We start from the raw sequence: 19,076 nt of genomic DNA, 5'->3' as shown, positions 1-19,076 counted from the left end.
ACAGTTTATAGTTACATTTATTGTTATGGAAAGTCTATGTTATTTTTATTGAACTTAATAATGAAAAACATTACAAACAAAAACTCCTGTGGTGGGAAACGTAGATTGTTATAGTTCAGACATCTGAGACTCCTTAGAAAAATGTTAGACATTTAACAGAAAATTTGATTATATGTTTTTTTTTTTATTTGTCAATCAATACATTAAAAAAATCAGTTTCTTAATAAAGGGCAATCAGAATTCAATATATTTGCAGATTTATGGATGAGAATTTTATTTATTTATTTATTTGTTTGTTTGTTTGTTTATTTATTTATTTTTCCTATTTTATTTGGTATTTAAATTAGTTTCCATCATAAGGCCTAAGTAAATACATGCATTGATCGTTTCTGAGCTTTGGCTTGATCAATAGCTTTGTGAGTCTTAGGTACATTAGACTAATCCTCTGCAGAGTCAGTATCACTTTGCTTTTATTAAAATTACATAGCTTTCTCTACTGTCACTACTTATGATGTTTTTATGTTTAAACCATTATCACAAAGTAACACTAAATCACTCTGATTTTCTCTTAACATACTTATTAATGCTCAGCCTTATAACATTTACACACATTTGTAATCTGTTGATTGCAGGACTGCGGGTTCAGTCACTCATCATATCTGCTGGTGTTCAGTATGCTGTGCTGCCTGGGCATTGTCCTATGTTTGGTCACATCTGTGGCTGTGGAGTGGACAGGGCTGAGTGTGGCCAAAAAGCTGCACCATAACCTGCTTAATAACATCATACTCGCTCCCATGAGGTATGAAACTCTTCTGTTATTACTTCTCTGTTTAGTCCCTTTGAGTGTTTTTGTGTTTATATGTTTATTTGTGTGTGTGTGTGTGTGTGTGTGTGTGAGAGAGAGAGAGAGAGAGAGAGAGAGAGAGAGAGAGAGAGAGAGAGAGAGACTTAGAGATTTTCCCTGGGAAGATAACAATAAAACCATTACCTTGTTGCATAGTCAGGCTCCACTGAGCTTTTGTGCCAGATGACTGGTGCATCCCATCTGTTTGAGCTAAGGACAGCAAACAGTGCTTTTGCTTTTAGTTCCATGGCAACAGCACAGGGCTGGTGGATAATGAGGAAGGTAATTACACACTGTGTGGTCAGGTGGCAGATGATCTCTGACCCACTCACCCCACATATGGTTCAGAGCCATTAGAGGTTAACCCAAGGCATTATTGTAGTGCAGATAAAGAACATGGATGTCATTACTCAAACATGGGCTCAGAATGTAGAGAAACATTTGACGATGAAAAGCACTCACTCTTTGTTGAGTGGCTAAATTCACCTGGACAACTGCTGCTGTAATCATAGACTGTCTGGTGCTCATTCCATTACTCCTATCACAATAACCTTTTCATCACATTATGTACAGATTACCTTCACTCTTTATAAAGAAATTAAAATTGGCCATTGCATTGAAAACAATATTTGCAAAATATATTTTCTGAATTTTTTTTTTTACCAGGCTCTTTGAAACAACTCCGTTGGGATGCCTTTTAAACCGATTCTCAGCAGATACAAACACAATAGACCAGGTATGTTACTGGGTCACTGCTCCTGAGAGACCTTTCCTCATCAAATATCATGTTGACCTTTTCAAACCAAAGCCCTTTGCCTTTATAGAACATTCAGTACTACACAGTCAGCTAAAAAATATTCTAGATTTTAAAGTCAGTTTCGGTTGTTTTTCTGATATGCATTTTTACATAATTCCCACTGTTTATATTTTCCTGTAGGAATAAACCAGAATGTTGAAGGAAATTAGTTTTCTCTGTTTTGATAGAGAATACTATTGGTGACCTGAAATATGTGTTTTGATTATTGATGGCATATTTACTGAATTTATCAAATAATAAAGCAATTCAGAAACAGTGGGCATAAGATGCCAAAAGGTCACACATCATTCACATGATGGACTATTCTCAGCACAGCACTGACACTGGTGCTGGTACTGGTCTCAGGCTCAGTAGTGATATTGGTATTACCAAGCACTGTGTATTATTACTGTACATTTTATTATTTACTTAATTTTTCATGTACAGTTAGTGTTCATTTTCCAATAGTATTATCCAATATTCAACACAGGACTGTTGTTTGTTGATATTTTTAGAGACTATATTCGACCTCCAGCAGTAACATAAAAATCTTTGCAATGCTTTTGCATAAAAAAAACAATGCTTTTGTGTAACACACACACACACACACACACACGCACACACACACACACACACACACACACACGTACAAACACACACATACATCCATGCCAATAACACAGTCCCCTCTGAAAGTATTGAAACATCAAGGGTAATTCTTTTATTTTATGTATAAGGATGTTTGTGAGCTCAAAAGACAAAGAGAAGACAATAGATAAATTTTCAGCTTTCATTTCCTGATATTTACATCTAGATGCGTTTAATGACTTGTATATAATATAATATGAATATGGCACCTTTGGTTTTCAAGTTTTAGGCAACCAAATGTTTTGGAAGACAAAACATATCACTTAATATTTGGCTGAAACCAAGTGACTTAATATTGGCAAATATTCTAATTTTGTGATGCTTTTCTTCAGCATCTTTCAGTTGTTGTTTGGTTTGGGGGTTTCTCCCTTCAGTCTCATCCTCAGGAGTTGAAATGCCAACACTATCTATCTCTTTGACTGACGAGTTTGTATGTTTTGGATCAAAAATGGAAAAATGCTTCTATTTTAGTATCATTAACAATGAAACATAAGTTCTTTAAAAATACATTTTATCATAAACACAATCCAGACAATATGTTTTAAAAATCTATTTGGATGCAGCCCATGGTAGATGGAAATGCAATACAGTCTTCTGTTACATGCAAAAGTACTCATTTTAATACAATCTGTAATGTTTTTAACAAATTTACACTGACAAAAGCTGGTTCTATATCCAGCTGGAACTCAGTCACACTTAAAATGACAGATGATTCCCCTTGGGTTTGAGCTATTTAGTGTGCTTCAGCTATTAGATAAATGGGTTTCAGTGACCTTGTGCATCCAGACATTTTGACTAAACAAGAAAATGACACTGTTATTAATGTGTATGCTTTTTGTGTTTTGTTTTTCTCCAATTGCTCTCCCTGTCCAACTCTCCAGCATATTCCTACTACTTTGGAGAGTTTGATTCGCTCGACATTGCTGTGTGTGTCTGCACTGGGTGTTATCTCATATGTCACACCTGTTTTCCTCATCGCTCTCACTCCTCTCGCCATTGCCTGCTACTTCATCCAGAAATACTTCAGAGTGGCGTTCAAGTATGAGAAGCACTGCCTTTCCCATGAGATAGTCAGTATATTTATAGAAATAGAAAGAAATAAAATATCGAGCTATTTAATGTTGTCATCTACTCTTAATACAACTGAGATTCAGTTACATGCTAAACAGATAACTTAAATATATGAACTTGGTGATGTTCAGCAATGTAGAATTTTTTTAATCACAAAATGGCATATGTCAATTAAACTAATGACTTTTAAAAAATCTATGAAATGATCATGTTGGATGAGAGACAAAGTAATGTTGTTTAAAGATGAACTGTGTGTGTGTGTGTGTGTGTGTGTGTGTGTGTGTGTGTGTGTTCATCCAGAGATCTGCATCAGCTTGAGGACAGTACACAACTCCCCTTGCTCTCTCACTTCTCTGAGACAGTAGAGGGTCTCACCATCATCCGGGCCTTCAGGTGAGGGTCCATTCTGGTGAGCTTACTACAAAAGAACAGAACTGTTCATTTCAATTAAATCACATCATCATTGATGATAAAGTCCAAACAGTGAAAATATGTAAAAGATAAATCCTTAAACAACAATGAGTTTTTGTAAATGATGTACTCTAGGTATGAGGCCAGATTCCGGCAGAGACTTCTGGAGCTTACGGATGCTAATAATGTCGCATCTCTCTTCCTCACTGCTGCCAACCGTTGGTTAGAAGTTCGCATGGTGAGTTTCTCTACTCAAACACTCTCAGCCAACAATAGCTTCAGCAAACACATTATCTGTTAGTAATATTTTCCAAAGCAAAACACTGTTCATCAAACTTCATTTCCTACTGTTAGTCCATATATAATATAGTGTTTATGAGAACATACAGTAAATATAATTTGTTTATGAGAACCTAGAGTAAATACCAGTAAAGCTCAATCATGCAGTTGTTTAGTATTTTCATTGCTAATCTGTTTTTTAACTGATCATTTGGGATCACTTATCCACAACTCTGTAAATCATTTGGGTCCAGCTTTAGAAAGAGATTTCTCCTTCTGTATGATTTCAGAGAAAGCTATGTTCAGGATTGTATATATTTTTGATGATCACTGAAGCTGATATTGCTTCTTTTATTTCTCGATCAGGAGTATATTGGAGCCTGTATTGTCCTCATAGCTGCTGTGGCTTCCATCACCAACAATCTTTACAACCATCTGTCTACTGGCCTAGTAGGGCTGGGGCTTACCTACGCTCTGATGGTACATACACATACACACACATACACTCTTTGTCATTGTACTAAAAAGCTTTCCACCAATCTATAGAACTTGTGTTATAAATGAACCTTAGAAAATATGGCGCTATTTAATGCTGCTATGTACTTATTCATGTAAAAAAAACAAAAAACTAATCATATGTGCTACAAATAAAACCTTATCCTGTTTGGATAGTTTTTAAATGTAATATTTTTTGATACAGAAAATTTGGATTTTCTGTTTTCGGAAATCTGTTTGCTTCAGAAGACTGGTACAGCCCATAGATAATCAGAGCAGCATGGCATTGTGCCATTGATGCCATTTGTGACCCAGATATGCATGCAATGATTCAAAATTAGTGCATAAAGCTACATAATAAATACATAAGTAGCCAACATGGGCAATATTCTTAATGCTGAATTTGTCCTGCTTTCATTTTATTTCATAAACTCAAAGATTAAAATGTAGTCCTTATACATATACTATAGAGAAATATAAGTGCCTGGGTTTGTGAGAGAATGGTGGGTTGCTGAAGCACAGGCACAGAAACTGTGGCACAGTGGGACTGTGGGATATATCACAATGCTTAGATAGCACTAGGTCACAAGCTATGTTCCTGCTGCAGTCTGAGGCTCTAATGCACACTTTCTGCTGCCGCACCAGGTCTGCTCCTTATAGTACTCCCCAGGGGTGCGCGCACACACACACACACACACACACACACACACACACACAGGACCTTCCATTGATATAATTATTAAAGCAACAAAATTTACATTAAGGTACTTAAGGTACCAGCCAAAACCTCTTACAAGTTCATAACGTTCAGATATTCCTATTCCAATGGAAAATAGTAAAACTCAGGTGGAGTATTTTTACTTCATCTGCCTTACCCAATAAAAGTGCCTTGTTATAAACCGTGGCTTTCTAATAATAACATACTGCTGCAGTGAGAAAATCAATAGGGAAAAATCATATCAAGTTGAATGTCGAGTTGAAGCCAGAAACCAGAGGCATATGAAGAAAACTAAAACCACTAAAATTATGAAAGCCTATGCTAAAACTCATAAGAATGAAATGCCTCATAGCAATTAACAAAATAAAATAAATAAATGAAATAAAAACTGAATATACTATTTAAAAAGCTACACTATAATGACTAGTCGTCAGCATTGCAGTGAAGATTTTCTTTGTATGCTTGGATTTGAGTTACAGCCCAAACAACCATTATCTATATATGTGTTAGGTATCAAATTACCTTAACTGGATGGTGCGTAACCTGGCTGATATGGAGGTTCAGTTAGGAGCAGTGAAAAGGATAAACAACCTGCTGAAGACTGAACCAGAGAACTATGAGGGGCTGCTCTGTAAGTACAATACAAGCATTAGCTGTTATTCACTACATCTCACTACAAGAATACTATTACTGGCCTTATTTACACCGTATACTCACTCTCTCGTGAGATATAATGCACTTTCTGTCTCCGACCCACTATTTTCCCTTCCTCTTTCATTTTGCTTTCTTTCTCTGCCTTCTCCATCTCTTTCTCTCTCTCTCTCTCAGCTTTGTCTCAGGTCTCTGAGGGCTGGCCACAGCAGGGTGAGATTCATATCCAGAACCTGAGTGTGAGGTACGACAGCACACTGAAGCCAGTCCTAAAGCATGCCAATGCCCACATCAGACCAGGACAAAAGGTACGAGCATTTCTTTCTGGAATAGGATCAGATCTAGCTGCAAACACAAGACTCAAAGTTAGTCCTTGTTCAAATTTAGCCTAGTCACGACTGTATCAGAAATAAAGTTGTTGTAGACTACACGGTGTGTGTGTATATACATAAATGTGATACGAGTTCATCTTCCTGTGGCTCTCTACTGCAGGTTGGTATCTGTGGCAGGACAGGAAGTGGCAAGTCGTCCTTCTCCTTAGCTTTCTTCCGCATGGTGGATGCTTTTGAGGGTACAATTTTAAAACCAATGTTGACCACAGAATCACTTCTTTTTTTAGATAAATATAAGTGTCCACTAATGCACTTTTTCTATGCTTTGGTTTAAAAGGACGGATAATCATAGATGATATTGACATAGCAAAGCTGCCTCTCCAGACACTGCGGAGCCGTTTATCTATCATCCTTCAAGATCCCATTCTCTTCAGTGGAACAATACGGTTAGAACCCATTTTTCATGGAACGAGACTAAATGATTACATTATTCAAGGATTAATTCAGTTGAATTTCTAATTTTGGTCACAGTGAATGCAAACTGAGTGCTTTTAATCATTCTCATATACATCATGAACACATTTAATGTCTCTGTCCTTCAAATGACTTGGTTTATTTTAATACTCTACTTCTTCAAAGCCAAGTCTCTAGATAAGCCATATGCTATAGAAGGTTAGGGTCTCTGTGATGATCTTAGATGCATTAACAGTGAACAGGAAAGACAGCAGGTGTACTTCAATAACCGTGTGGCAATCTGCTACAAATGGCTCTTTCTCCTTCAAGTACTTAATCCTACAACTGCTTCATTATGTGGCTCTTTTCTTTTTTATTAGTGTTCTTAGGAAGCTTCTCATAAGAGGCTTTACATATTTTCCCTTCTCTGAACATTTCTCTGAACTCTTAATAAAATTCTCTAAACATCATTATTGTGTTCAGTTTTAATCTAGACCCAGAGATGAAGGCTACAGACAGCATGCTTTGGGAAGCTCTGGAAATTGCACAACTCAAACCAGTAGTGCAAACCCTGTATGGAGGACTTGGTAAGTGAGATGGAAATGAATGGAAAAGACATTCTAATTTGTAAACTTATAGACAGTTAAGCTTTATTTGAGCTTCTCTATATTTATAAAAATTAAAGTAAGGATCTTGCCCAGGTCTTTCATCTATAGGATTAAATGGTTTACTATCCAAGTACACCTGCTTTAATAAAGCACTCATTTAAACTCTGCTGAAGATGTAAGAGCATGCTGTTGATTTTAGATAATATTAAACATGTTAAAAGTTATTTAACATTTTCCTTATTTTATTGCCATCATCTATAATTTAAATTTCTAAATAGTGATTAAGCTATACACAATACTATTCCCAAGAAGTAAAACATCCATTTGAGATCATCCTCCAAATATATTGAGTATAATATTAGGATAGCCAGCAGGATTCTTTTTTTTTTAATCATATCCTGTCTGAATATAAGTTAGACCTTTTTTAAAAAAAAAAAGATTCTCAGAGATATGGCCCTACAACTTGTCATCACTACACAGAGCAGTCATAAGGGCAGATATAAAACCTAAACCTGTCTTTTTTTTTTTTGCTCCATTGTAGATGCCATGGTGACAGAAGGTGGGGAAAATTTCAGTCAGGGACAACGTCAGCTGTTCTGCCTGGCACGAGCGTTTGTGCGCAAAAGCAGTATTCTGATCATGGATGAGGCCACTGCCTCCATAGACATGGCCACAGTAAGAGAGACAATAGAAAAGATTGCATTTAGGCAGTTCTTCCACAGTGTTTATTACTCTAAGCATTTCACTATGTTCATGTGGAACAAGGTTTCTTTAAATACACAAAAGAAATGAGCAAAACTGAGTCACTATGAGAAGTGTCAAGTGTAATATTATGAATCATCTCTATTCTTATATTGCTTTGTCCACAATGGTTTATTCAATTGATTTCTCTGTCACTCATTTTAATATACAATGCTTGCCATGAGTTAAGTAGTTTAATGGAAATTAAAGAATTTAAAACAGGGCCTTAATATATTAATATAATATATTTGTGGATAATAAATAATTATCACTTTGTCAACCTAAAATCAATATGATTCAACATTCCATTCATGTGTATACACAAAACAGGAAATGGGCACGATTACAGTCTCTCATTTTACACATTTGACCCTGTTTTGCAGGAGAGTATTCTACAGAAAGTTGTAATGACGGCCTTCGCTGACAGGACGGTTGTCATTATAGCGGTGAGTGAGTAGCACTAAAGTCCTATATAACTTCCACTGTATTTCTAACAAGTTAGAATGAAAGGACTACTCACTACCTATTACCAACATACTACCAACTTATTACCAACATTAAAAAGGATAAATAGCACATTTCCTGACCAGAGACCACAGTCCTACCTTTTTGGTTTCTGTTGGCTCATAAGACTGAGGTTTACAAATTCACTATGACTAATTTGTCATAAAAAGAAATTAACCACCTAATAAAAGCATACAAGCAAAGCATATTTTTTATGTCCTTTCCCATTCAGAGAATGAGCTTCATTTAGGATATTTTGTGGATGATTAGTCTTTTTATTAGAGAAAGCAGAAATGCAGAGTTTTTCCTGTATCACTATAGCATGGGGTCAAAAATAAGATTATGATTAAATCATAAATTTTGGCAACTCTATATACACATATAATTACTGGATTAATCAATTTCAGCTGATTTGTGCATGCTTTTAAACTCTGCAGCATCGAGTGCACACCATCCTGAATGCAGATCTGGTGATGGTGATGAAGAGGGGAGAGATTCTGGAGTTTGATAAACCTGAGGTCCTTCTCAGGACAGAGGGAAGCGCTTTTGCCTCTTTTGTTCGGGCAGACAAATGACCACAGATGACCTTCCATTTAAAGTGCAATTGTACTATGTATTATTGTTTTATTTTTTACCATGTAACATATTTGTAAATATATAATACAATAAAATACGACTGCTTATATATACAGATTATACTTACACACACACTTATTCTGAATTCTATTTATATTTCTTCATATCAAAGTAACTATTTAATAAGTTTGTGCATTATAATTGTATCGACATTTTATACAGTTTTTAAGTTGTTTATATCAAAAACACATAGTTAAATACTGTAAACCACATTGCATTGGCATAGAAAAAATAATATTTTTTAAATGATAGTCAAAAATGAGACATTGATTGTCAGAGAACTGCAACTGAATTGTCTGCAAATAAGACATGTGCAAATAAACTGGGTTGAAGGCACAATAAAGAATGATCGAGATACAAAAATGTACCCAATATAGCACAAGTTGATGAAATATGCATTGCTGAAAGAAAACAATAAAGAGCTTTGACAGATTTGACAGAAGATGTGAAGGGAAGTCATTCCCTAGTTAAACAAGCAAAGAAATAAATACAAAAAAGTTAATCAATCCATATTGTAAATTCCTCTTTCCACCCTGTTTGGAAAAATTATGTAATATAACTGTAATTAATAGTTAATTTTTTATCGTTATTTAAGATTTTTCCATGTCAAACCAGATTAATAATAAGAAAAAGCATAGTTTAGTAAAATGGGATCTGTGAAATATATTTAGAATAGGCATCAATGTTAAACTATAAAGAAATGCCTGCAATTTATCTGCAGTCTTTTGGGATTGCCTTAGTAGTTAAGAAGGGTGCCATAAAACTGGAAGAAGGGGATGAGCCAAATGTCGCTGAGTAAATGTTAGACCAAAAGAAAAGAAATCATACAGGAGAATGAAAATAATCTGACACATGAGAACTTTACCTGGTCCTTTAAATGACGGTGGACCCACAATTCTTAGCTGAATCCCTGGTAGTGTCACATTTCGATACTGTCTAGCTGGCTCATGTGGGATTTTCCTGGACAGCTGGGTTTGAGTTCCTTGGTGGGTTTTTGTCCAGTTCCTGTCTCAGCAGAGAGCTCATGGCTCTACTAGCTGCGTTTTCAACAACATTCAAGACAAGCATCTTGTTTCTCTTCAGGAGATTAGTGATGAGCTCAGCGGAATACCCCAGTGGAGTGTAGGAGTTTGACTCTCCATTGTGTGAGGGTCAATGAAAGCAGGGTGCTGAAAATTAGTGCTAATCCCGGACTTAAAGGAGACATGAGCACACGAGTCGCGTGGTTAGTTCCCGAGCTCTCACACGCACACATCACAGAACATTGACATATGAAAGCTAAAGGATGCTGGACAGAAATATCTTGTTTGGAGTGATAGGCAGCAGCAGCTGAGATGTTGAAGGTCTGCGTTGAAACGACGCCTGACTGGTTAACGAGCCCGGTGTGCGCTCCTACTTTCGCTGAGCAGAAAGAAGCTCGAGTGTATGGACAAGTGTGTTTTCGGATCCGCTTTAAGTTGGTTGGATAGGACAGAAATATCACAGTGTTTTTAAAAGACAACTTTTGAACAGGGACTGGACTGTAAACACTGATTCCAAACTGGCAACCCAATCTCCTGGAGCCCAGTGAACGCTGCGCCGTGTGTATTTGGCAATCAACGAGAGAAGTGTGGAGGCAGTAGTATGGGATAGCAATGTTGTCCAGGGAAGGTATAATTCCTGACGACTATGTCCTGACCCGGTTGGCGGAGGACGTGCTACAACCCCGATTCAAGTCGAAACAAAGGAAGTCGCGCTTTGTTTCCAAGAACGGCGCGTGTAACGTTGCGCACACGAACATCCGTGAACAGGGCCGCTTTCTGCAGGACGTGTTCACCACCCTGGTAGACCTAAAATGGCTTTATACGCTGATTATCTTTACCATGTCTTTTCTGTGCAGTTGGTTCCTGTTTGGCATGATCTGGTGGCTCATTGCTTTCGCGCACGGCGACCTGGACACGAATGCGGACGGATTTGTGCCATGCGTCACCGACATACACTCGTTTTCCTCAGCTTTTTTGTTCTCCATCGAAGTACAGGTGACAATAGGTTTCGGAGGGCGCATGATTACGGAGGAGTGCGTGTCCGCTGTTATAATTCTGATCATACAGAACATTGTGGGTCTGTTGATTAACGCGATCATGCTGGGTTGCATCTTTATGAAAACAGCGCAAGCGCGCCGCCGCGCTGAGACTCTGATCTTCAGCAAACATGCGGTGATCTCACTGAGGAACGGCAAGATGTGCTTCATGGTGCGCATCGGCGACCTGCGCAAAAGCATGATCATCAGTGCCACAGTACGCATGCAGTTGGTGCGTCGCAGCACCACGGAAGAGGGTGAAGTGCTTCCCTTGGAGCAGATCGACATCCAGACAGACAACCCGGTGGGCGGCAGCAGCATCTTCCTCGTGTCACCGCTCATCATCAGCCACGTGATTGACAAGAGCAGCCCTATGTATGAGCTGTCAGCTGACGCCTTGCAACGCGAAAACATTGAGGTTGTGGTGGTGTTGGAGGGCGTGGTGGAGACCACCGGCATCACCACACAGGCGCGCACATCCTACGTGTCAGAGGAGATCCTGTGGGGCCAGCGATTTGTGCCCACCGTGTCCGAGGACGACGGCATATACGCCGTGGATTACTCCAAGTTCGGCAACACGGTGAGGGTTCCCACGCCGACCTGCAGTGCCCGGAAGCTGGACGAAGATGAGGGCGTGGTTTGGTTTAAATCACGAGACCTCACTTCCGCCAGAGCTTCCATGCGTAGGCGAGTAAAGCGACAAGCGACCCATCACGATGAGTGAACCGAATTCTCACTGGGGAAAAAAATCATATCTAGATATAGATATACACACGTGCAGTTCATTTTTCTTATCCTAGATTAAATCTCCATAAGACTGATTTTCTATTTTCGTTAACATGGGGATTTGTATTGGCTGTTTATTCTATACAAATGATGCAGAAATGGAGTTATGCAATAACTTAGCCTGTGCAAAAGCATCACTACATTATGTGAAGATTAATTATCATATGCATGCACGTTTACACGGTATTTTTACTCAGGGGATTTAATGTTCACATACTAGTTTGCTACAGATAAATGCATCCCACACGCCTTGACATGCAAATAAACTGGACTGTTTTCATGTCCTCTAGTGCTTCTAATCTATATAAAATACATTCTGATATACCCAATTAATATCTATTTTAATATAAATTGTAAGCATCTGGAGCAAGTAAAAAACAAACATGTCTGTCTGCGTCCAGATTTTGTAAGGGAACTTAAAATTTTTAAAACTGCAAACCAAATCCTTTTATTAAACCTGCACTACAGTGTAACAAACATCTGATGATTAAAGAATTATACATTTCATACTAGCTTAATGCTCATTTACAGTCTGTTTTTAAAAACCTTCGTTCAATTATTTTGTATAATTGAATATTTGTGTGTGTTTTAGTCTTTTGCTCAGAAACACATTTATACATTATACTCAATTCCTGAATTTCACAAGAGATTTTTTTTTAATTACTGCAGTGGTACGATAAATAGGATTATAAATAAATAAATAAAAATTCAGCTGCTAATCACGACCATATGATTGTTTCTAAAAGATCAGTGAAATGTTAAGACAGACCCACTAGAATCAGGTTGGCATTTTCATGTTTTATTAGATTATAATTTGCAGAGCTTAAAATAATAAATTGTTTTAACTTAGATCATTAAAATACATAAAAGGAAAGCCAGAACTTATGAACCCTGCAAATAAACAGTCAAAATAAATAAAATGAAGGGAATCAAATCCCCCTCCCTGGAGGCGCTATTTTGACATAACCCACCTGTGATTTCTTTATATAGTTAGAATCTATTTTAATAAAAATGCAAGCAGAATGTGCATGTGCTACACACGTGTAGGCTGATATAATTTTAATGACCTCTGATAGCATAAAAAAGATTTAAAAAAACCCTGGAGGATGCATCCTCAGTATGATACAGCATAGTGATTGCTTCCATAATGGTGAACTCTGTTGAGATTTTCTGTGCAAGCCTGTACGATCTACATGCACATCAACAGTCTCACCAATAGCAACATTCTACAGCATCAAGCTGGACATTCATTTCTGCTGTTTAATTATTGCATGACCTCTCAAAAAAGGAACTAAGTACAAGAGGAACTCAGAGTAGGAGCACAGAAGAGAAGAAGGATACAGGGAGGTGCACATGAATAGAAAACTGGTCACAACATGGAGCCAGGTCCCGGTCAAAAAGCACTAGAAGTCCATAGAAGACGGCTGGCACCTTTTTAGAAATTCTCTCTCCACATGGGGGCACTAAGGTACAAGACATTTCGTTACAACAGTCCAATATCAGGTGACTACGCTTTAGTCTCATGTATTAGACAGTAAGGGCCAAAATAAAACTCCCTGTAAAACACCACATCCTCCAAGAATGTGAGCAGAAATAAATACAAATAAAGTGAAAAACATAAAAGCAAAAAAAACATTTTTTTTAAAAAATTAAAATTAAAATTAAAAAAAAAAATTGTTTTTAGACTGCAAAGAAGGTAGGTGGGGCTATTTTCCCCCACTAGTGCGTGCTGAACGGAGGCACCGCCATCCCCTCTTTCCCCCTTTGACCAGTTCTTATGGTGGTTAAATAGTCACGCATCAAAGGGTGTGTGAGTCCTGTGAGCAGCCCGGCCCTCCTGAGGGCCTTCATTCTCAATTCATCCTCCTCTTCCACACTCTTGGGCTCAGTGGCTGTGGCTCATCTCTCAGTCACATGGTTCTGTTGGGGGGAGGAGGGCAGGGGGGTGCACAACACCTCAGACAGGTCATCCATGATGCACATCTCCTTGGGGTCGACCAGACTGAATTCCCTCACAAAGACGATGAAATGTGCATATAACGTGTTTAAGTGTCCATGTAGATCTAAGGCTACCGTCTCCTTAAAGTGCGCCCAGTAGATGTGTGCCAGCACATGGAACAGGTACCGGCAGATTTTCTTTACCAGAGACTCAAACGAGTTGGGGAACTCTTTACCTGCAGAAAAAGTATAGGAGGAATTCATATTGTATTTAGACAATACAACATGTATAAATAATTATTACAGAAGATATTTTCGTTATGTCATTTTTTTCAATGTAGAAACTTAAACTAGAGTACATTACTCTCCATCAAACATGATTGGTCTGAGGTTGGCCAGTTTCTAGTCACGACCACAAGATGGCACTGAGGTTCACTCACCATATTTTGTTGGGAAGATTTCTTCATCTGTGACAAGTTTCTGTGCTAGACTCATGACGAAGTCGACATACTGAGGTGCTGTACACTTGCTCTTCTTACCCTTCTCATCATACCAGTAGTATATTCTGTATGGGAAAAGAGGCAAGACAAGGAATTTTTACATGACCTCAAATCACCAGAAGCTTTTCCCTTTCTGTCAAGCCTTAGATTTAAAGTAACAGCCTGAAATTCTCTTCATGATTGTGTGTGAATATGAGGCATGAACCAGGACAATCACCTAGAGCAACCACTGATTACTATCAATCACGAACATCTTCCCATTAACACGCAGTCAGGGCGTTAAAAAAAAATGCAGTCTTCTAAGGCAAAGGAAAGTTCAGCAGCAATAATTATCTACATTGAAGGGAAGCTGGTAGTGCAAAAACAATGCCCAAAAACAATGCCCTCAGACTGAGACCTGCTGAACAGGATGAACAGCTGGCTTAATGCCTGAAAATTCTTTTCAACCGTCATCTTCACACCTACATACAATCCTGAGAGCGTCATCCACAGCGTAACAGGCACCAATCTTAAGTGCTGCTGAAAATAGATATTGACGGTAAATGAAGTATTTCATAAGAACACAATCGTGCACTATTTTAGAGAATGTCAAATTATTGAGAAACACTGAAGGTGAGAGATGTGATCACATGATTTCCTTTTATTATTTTCCTCACAAAACTCAGGGATGGAAAACTGGACATTTTCTAGTAATAATAAAAAAACATTTATTAGACAGATATTTGATGTGTCCTTTTGTTTACTTTAATCGGATTCGATTTCTTTTTTACAGCAGCACCTTTATAAGTTCAGCAAATATAAACAACTGCTAGCATGAATTAAATCATGAAAATTTTTTTTTTTAAAAAGCCTCTGTTCCTCATTATTACATGTAAATATGAAGCACTTCTTTAACATCTTTTTAACATTTTTGAAATAGTTTGTGTGTCACTGTATTACAAATAACAGACTGTACGTGGCTGATCTACGTGGCTGATCTACAGATATTGAGAAACCACATTAGGTTGTTTTTATGAGTCTTTGCTAGTTAGAAGTTGAGTTTTCTGATGAGCTGAAAGTGAGGCAGGGGGTTTCAGTGGTAGATCCGGTTCTACAGGGACAAGGCGTGGTGATGAACCACCTTTACCTGCCATACAGGTATACACTCAATACACAAAGCCTTAAACACTCACACACAACATGCAAAGCCTTTAAACCCCAACAGCCCTGTTCTACCCAGACAGGGCCAACAAGTTAAGTGATGAATTTGAAAGTGGAAAATCCAGCATCCATCAAGCTTTGCAGTTTACCGACATTTTAAAGTGTAGAACATCCCAACAAAATGCCACATGCCAAAACATTAGAAATTATAATCGATGTTTCAGTATAAAGGATCATAGACCAGTGATCAGGATTATATTAGCTTCAGAAAATTTTTAGCAATAACAATGTTGACGAAGGATGTAATCATTGGAATCCGGCTCTCCACCCATTCAACCATGAAAACGTGTGACTTCAACCTGACATTTCTAGTTTTGCTTTCAGATATCTGAAGGTGTATTTTTAGCAAATGTTCCGTTACAAGAATTTCCACAAAAAGGTCTACAGAAAATGGTGATGAGAACTTATTTAACCAGCCCTCATAATTACTCCTATCCTAATATATTTTTTCCTCACTTTTCAGAAAAACAGTGAACTCTATGGAAGCAGGTCAGATATTAACACTGGGCGTTTGTGTACAAACGGCAGAATAGGACTCATTTACATACATGTGAAGTTTAATAAATAATAAAAGTATTTAGTCATGAATCACACTACTGACCAAAGTAAAGGTTTCAGGTACTTACGTGTTACATGCCGTCATGGCTTGACATGTGTCACCAGTGCAAAACTCAGAGATTGTGCTATACTGCAGGTTGATGAGATTGAAGAATGTTGTTGCTGTGGAAGACAAAATTGAGTTTACGTTAAACAAACAAGGAAGACCATGAAACCACAAACATTCTCAGGCAGTTTTTTTTAAGTCATTCAAGACATGAACAGGCTGCTATCTACTTGAACAGAGAGAGACCCTTAAAACCCAAAGCAGATCAACAATTTTTTTGTAGACCAGTGAAGAAATTTTGTAAATCATTTGTAGTCTTGAGCTGCAATAACACCAAAAACATTTTACAGGATGCTCCAGTTACTGCACATACACCCTGCTCCACAAAATGCATTAATGTTTGGACCTTAAAGATTGTTACAGTTCACGAAATACGTAACAACTAAAGTGCCGCTGTTATATACATGTTATGGACTAGGCAGTTCATATTAACAGATAGCTCATTCCCAACAAACTGTATGCTTCTGTATAGACTAACATATCAGCTGAAGTTTAACTGCTCCTTTGGGCATGAAAGGAAAATGATTGAAAAACGTGTCAATTATGAAAAGTTTCAAAATATTAGTCAAAACCAAGTCTGGACAGGCATCAGTGTGGGAATTTAACAAACCTGCCATTTTCCATTGGCAACTTTTTTTTAATAAGGCAACTGGTTCATAAATACAGCCACTTTTCTGAGTTACACGCTGGCTAATTCATATTTCAAGCCTGAAATATTGGCCTGTCTGTATGTCATAAATTATCTGTATGGACATAATACATTATAAAAACTTTGAAGCTTCCTGGCTGTAACGTTCCCCGAGTCTAGAAATGTGTTTGTTTACTGTTTTTTTTAATGCCGTGCCAGAATCAAAGGCGATTTTCATGGATCGATGTAGGTAAAGCAAGATATTTTAGTAATTCTTATAGTATTAAAACATGAGAATCTCACAGTATCTCCCATTAAAGCACATAAAAGCATGAGGAAGCTGCGATTATCGGAAAGGCACGGACGCCAACATTTTAAACCATTTCCTTCTAGGGAAAGCAATCAAGGAAGCACCAATTATGTAAAAAAATACCTAAGAAATACAACCCCAGCAAATAGAGTATCCAATAACTCACTTCTCAGAAAGCTGTTTGCTTATTAACTCAGCCAAATAAAGACTTAACAAGACAAACATACATTTCTGACGACATGAGAACAGACTGGGATCTGCTTATATGGTAGCTCATATTTGTAAGGTTGACTCACTGTTGCTGGCCAGCCATTCGTTAAGGTCTATTTCTCTGGGCAGAACCACCAGGTCTTTGAGGTCAAATTCCACCACCCGGGCTTTAGTGTACTCTGGATCCAGATAGTGCTTCTTCTCCTCGGCAGGAGGTTTCTTTCCATTAGGCTTCGTTTTAGACTTCCTGGAAAACACACAAAAGATGAGTTGTTTTTTAAATGGCTCTACATATTGCACCCTGAACAACATCCAGATGCATCGACAAGAGGAGAACAACGCATTTCATGCCATTTAAACCTCAAGTGTGAAAACAGCTTTATGCTTCCAGTGCTAGTTTTAAGGTGCAATGTTAAAACCACACAGTCATGGCAGTTCCCAGCCATAAACCCCAATGTTCTGGAAGGAACCAAAGGTCATACGGAAAGGTGTTAACAGGCTAATAAAGAAAAAGCAGATGTACAGTACTATAGAGAAACATGTAAGGAACCTGGGAAGTGAATGATCACTTTATATGGCTTAAATAGCAGCATATGTTGAGGCAAAAATGCTTTTGAATAGTACTTATCACCAAGGATTTTCACTCTTTAACCTCGTGTGTAAACGCTTATTTACCAACTTCCTCCCATTCTAAGAACAACAATCTGACCCAGAAATTACACTTATCTTATAACTAAAAGTCCACAAATGGCTTATTGAAGTGGTGGCCAACACAAAGGAACTCTGATGTGACTAACTGACTTTGGATATTATGAGTCTGCAGTAAACTGGTCAGGCTTTTAAGTGAGTAGAAGGTTTTGCTCTGCAGAGCTTTTGGCTGTGCTCTGATAAAAAGGAGATGGACTGAAAGAATCCAGAATCTGTAGTCTGTTAACTCTGTTAAAACAAAGTGACATCACCTTCTATGAGTTCTGGCTGAGAAAGTGGAGCATCCTGCCTACAGCCACTGAAACACAAGAAGTCTCTTCCTCTCTCCTCACCAGCTCAGCATACAGAAATCCTACCCTTGACCATTAATATGTCTGATCTCACATCAGTCAGAACAGTGTCCAGTGAAAGCCAGGAAGTCAACTGTCGCATGCAGCTGGTCCCTGTGCCCGCTGAAGCTGAATGAGTCTCTGATTGATCAGCACAGCTGAGAGCACAGCAAAGATAACCTAACAGACACCACAATTTTTTTTTATAACAATAGCTAATGCCGATGCATGGTGCAATCTCCACCTCTGCAAAATCTGGCACATTTATCAGACTGCTAGCTATGATTTGAATATATAAATTAATAATAATAATGATGAAATAAATAAATAAATAAACAATTAAACTAACTAAATTCCATAAAGAGTCTTACAAAGGTCTTATGAAAATACTTATTTACGTATCAGCAACAAGAACAAAAGAATATAAATCTTGACTTTTTTTCTGTCCAGAGATCAAGCCACAGTTATGTAGCTACTGTTCACTGGTCAAAACCCCCTGGTCTAGACTGGAAGCAATGGTACATTACCTTTTATGGCAAAGAAATGTAACAAGCACA

General features: G+C 37.8%; 3 protein-coding genes across 6 annotated transcripts in view; 2 read left to right on the top strand and 1 right to left on the bottom strand.

The window, feature by feature from the left end:
* Positions 1–9,242, top strand: part of abcc8 (ATP-binding cassette, sub-family C (CFTR/MRP), member 8) — a 46,680-nt gene extending 37,438 nt beyond the window's left edge. The window contains exons 27-40 of the mRNA XM_060887378.1: positions 633–799; positions 1,511–1,580; positions 3,170–3,327; positions 3,660–3,752; positions 3,906–4,008; positions 4,416–4,529; positions 5,773–5,893; positions 6,091–6,221; positions 6,406–6,484; positions 6,583–6,691; positions 7,182–7,285; positions 7,848–7,981; positions 8,431–8,493; positions 8,989–9,242. Of these exons, the coding sequence (XP_060743361.1) occupies positions 633–799; positions 1,511–1,580; positions 3,170–3,327; positions 3,660–3,752; positions 3,906–4,008; positions 4,416–4,529; positions 5,773–5,893; positions 6,091–6,221; positions 6,406–6,484; positions 6,583–6,691; positions 7,182–7,285; positions 7,848–7,981; positions 8,431–8,493; positions 8,989–9,126 (1,584 nt within the window). The 3' untranslated portion in view covers positions 9,127–9,242. The remainder of the gene's footprint in view (positions 1–632; positions 800–1,510; positions 1,581–3,169; positions 3,328–3,659; positions 3,753–3,905; positions 4,009–4,415; positions 4,530–5,772; positions 5,894–6,090; positions 6,222–6,405; positions 6,485–6,582; positions 6,692–7,181; positions 7,286–7,847; positions 7,982–8,430; positions 8,494–8,988) is intronic.
* A 1,283-nt stretch (positions 9,243–10,525) lies between these two features.
* On the top strand, positions 10,526–12,731 carry kcnj11 (potassium inwardly rectifying channel subfamily J member 11). The gene has a single exon (XM_060887379.1). The coding sequence runs from the start codon at positions 10,822–10,824 to the stop codon at positions 11,968–11,970; it is 1,149 nt and encodes a 382-aa protein (XP_060743362.1). The 5' UTR covers positions 10,526–10,821; the 3' UTR covers positions 11,971–12,731.
* Positions 12,732–12,810: 79 nt separating this feature from the next.
* Positions 12,811–19,076, bottom strand: part of mob2a (MOB kinase activator 2a) — a 40,972-nt gene continuing 34,706 nt past the window's right edge. For all 4 annotated transcript variants that reach the window (XM_060887383.1, XM_060887380.1, XM_060887382.1 and 1 more), the window contains exons 2-5: positions 17,569–17,729; positions 16,297–16,390; positions 14,411–14,535; positions 12,811–14,206 (exon numbers count right to left, since the gene is read on the bottom strand). In XM_060887383.1, coding sequence (XP_060743366.1) covers positions 13,932–14,206; positions 14,411–14,535; positions 16,297–16,390; positions 17,569–17,729 — 655 coding nt within the window. In that variant the 3' untranslated portion in view covers positions 12,811–13,931. The remainder of the gene's footprint in view (positions 14,207–14,410; positions 14,536–16,296; positions 16,391–17,568; positions 17,730–19,076) is intronic.

The sequence above is a fragment of the Tachysurus vachellii genome, chromosome 14 (genome assembly GCF_030014155.1).
Source record: "Tachysurus vachellii isolate PV-2020 chromosome 14, HZAU_Pvac_v1, whole genome shotgun sequence".
NCBI classification, from domain to species: domain Eukaryota; kingdom Metazoa; phylum Chordata; class Actinopteri; order Siluriformes; family Bagridae; genus Tachysurus; species Tachysurus vachellii.
This window is presented reverse-complemented; position numbering and strand designations above follow the sequence as displayed.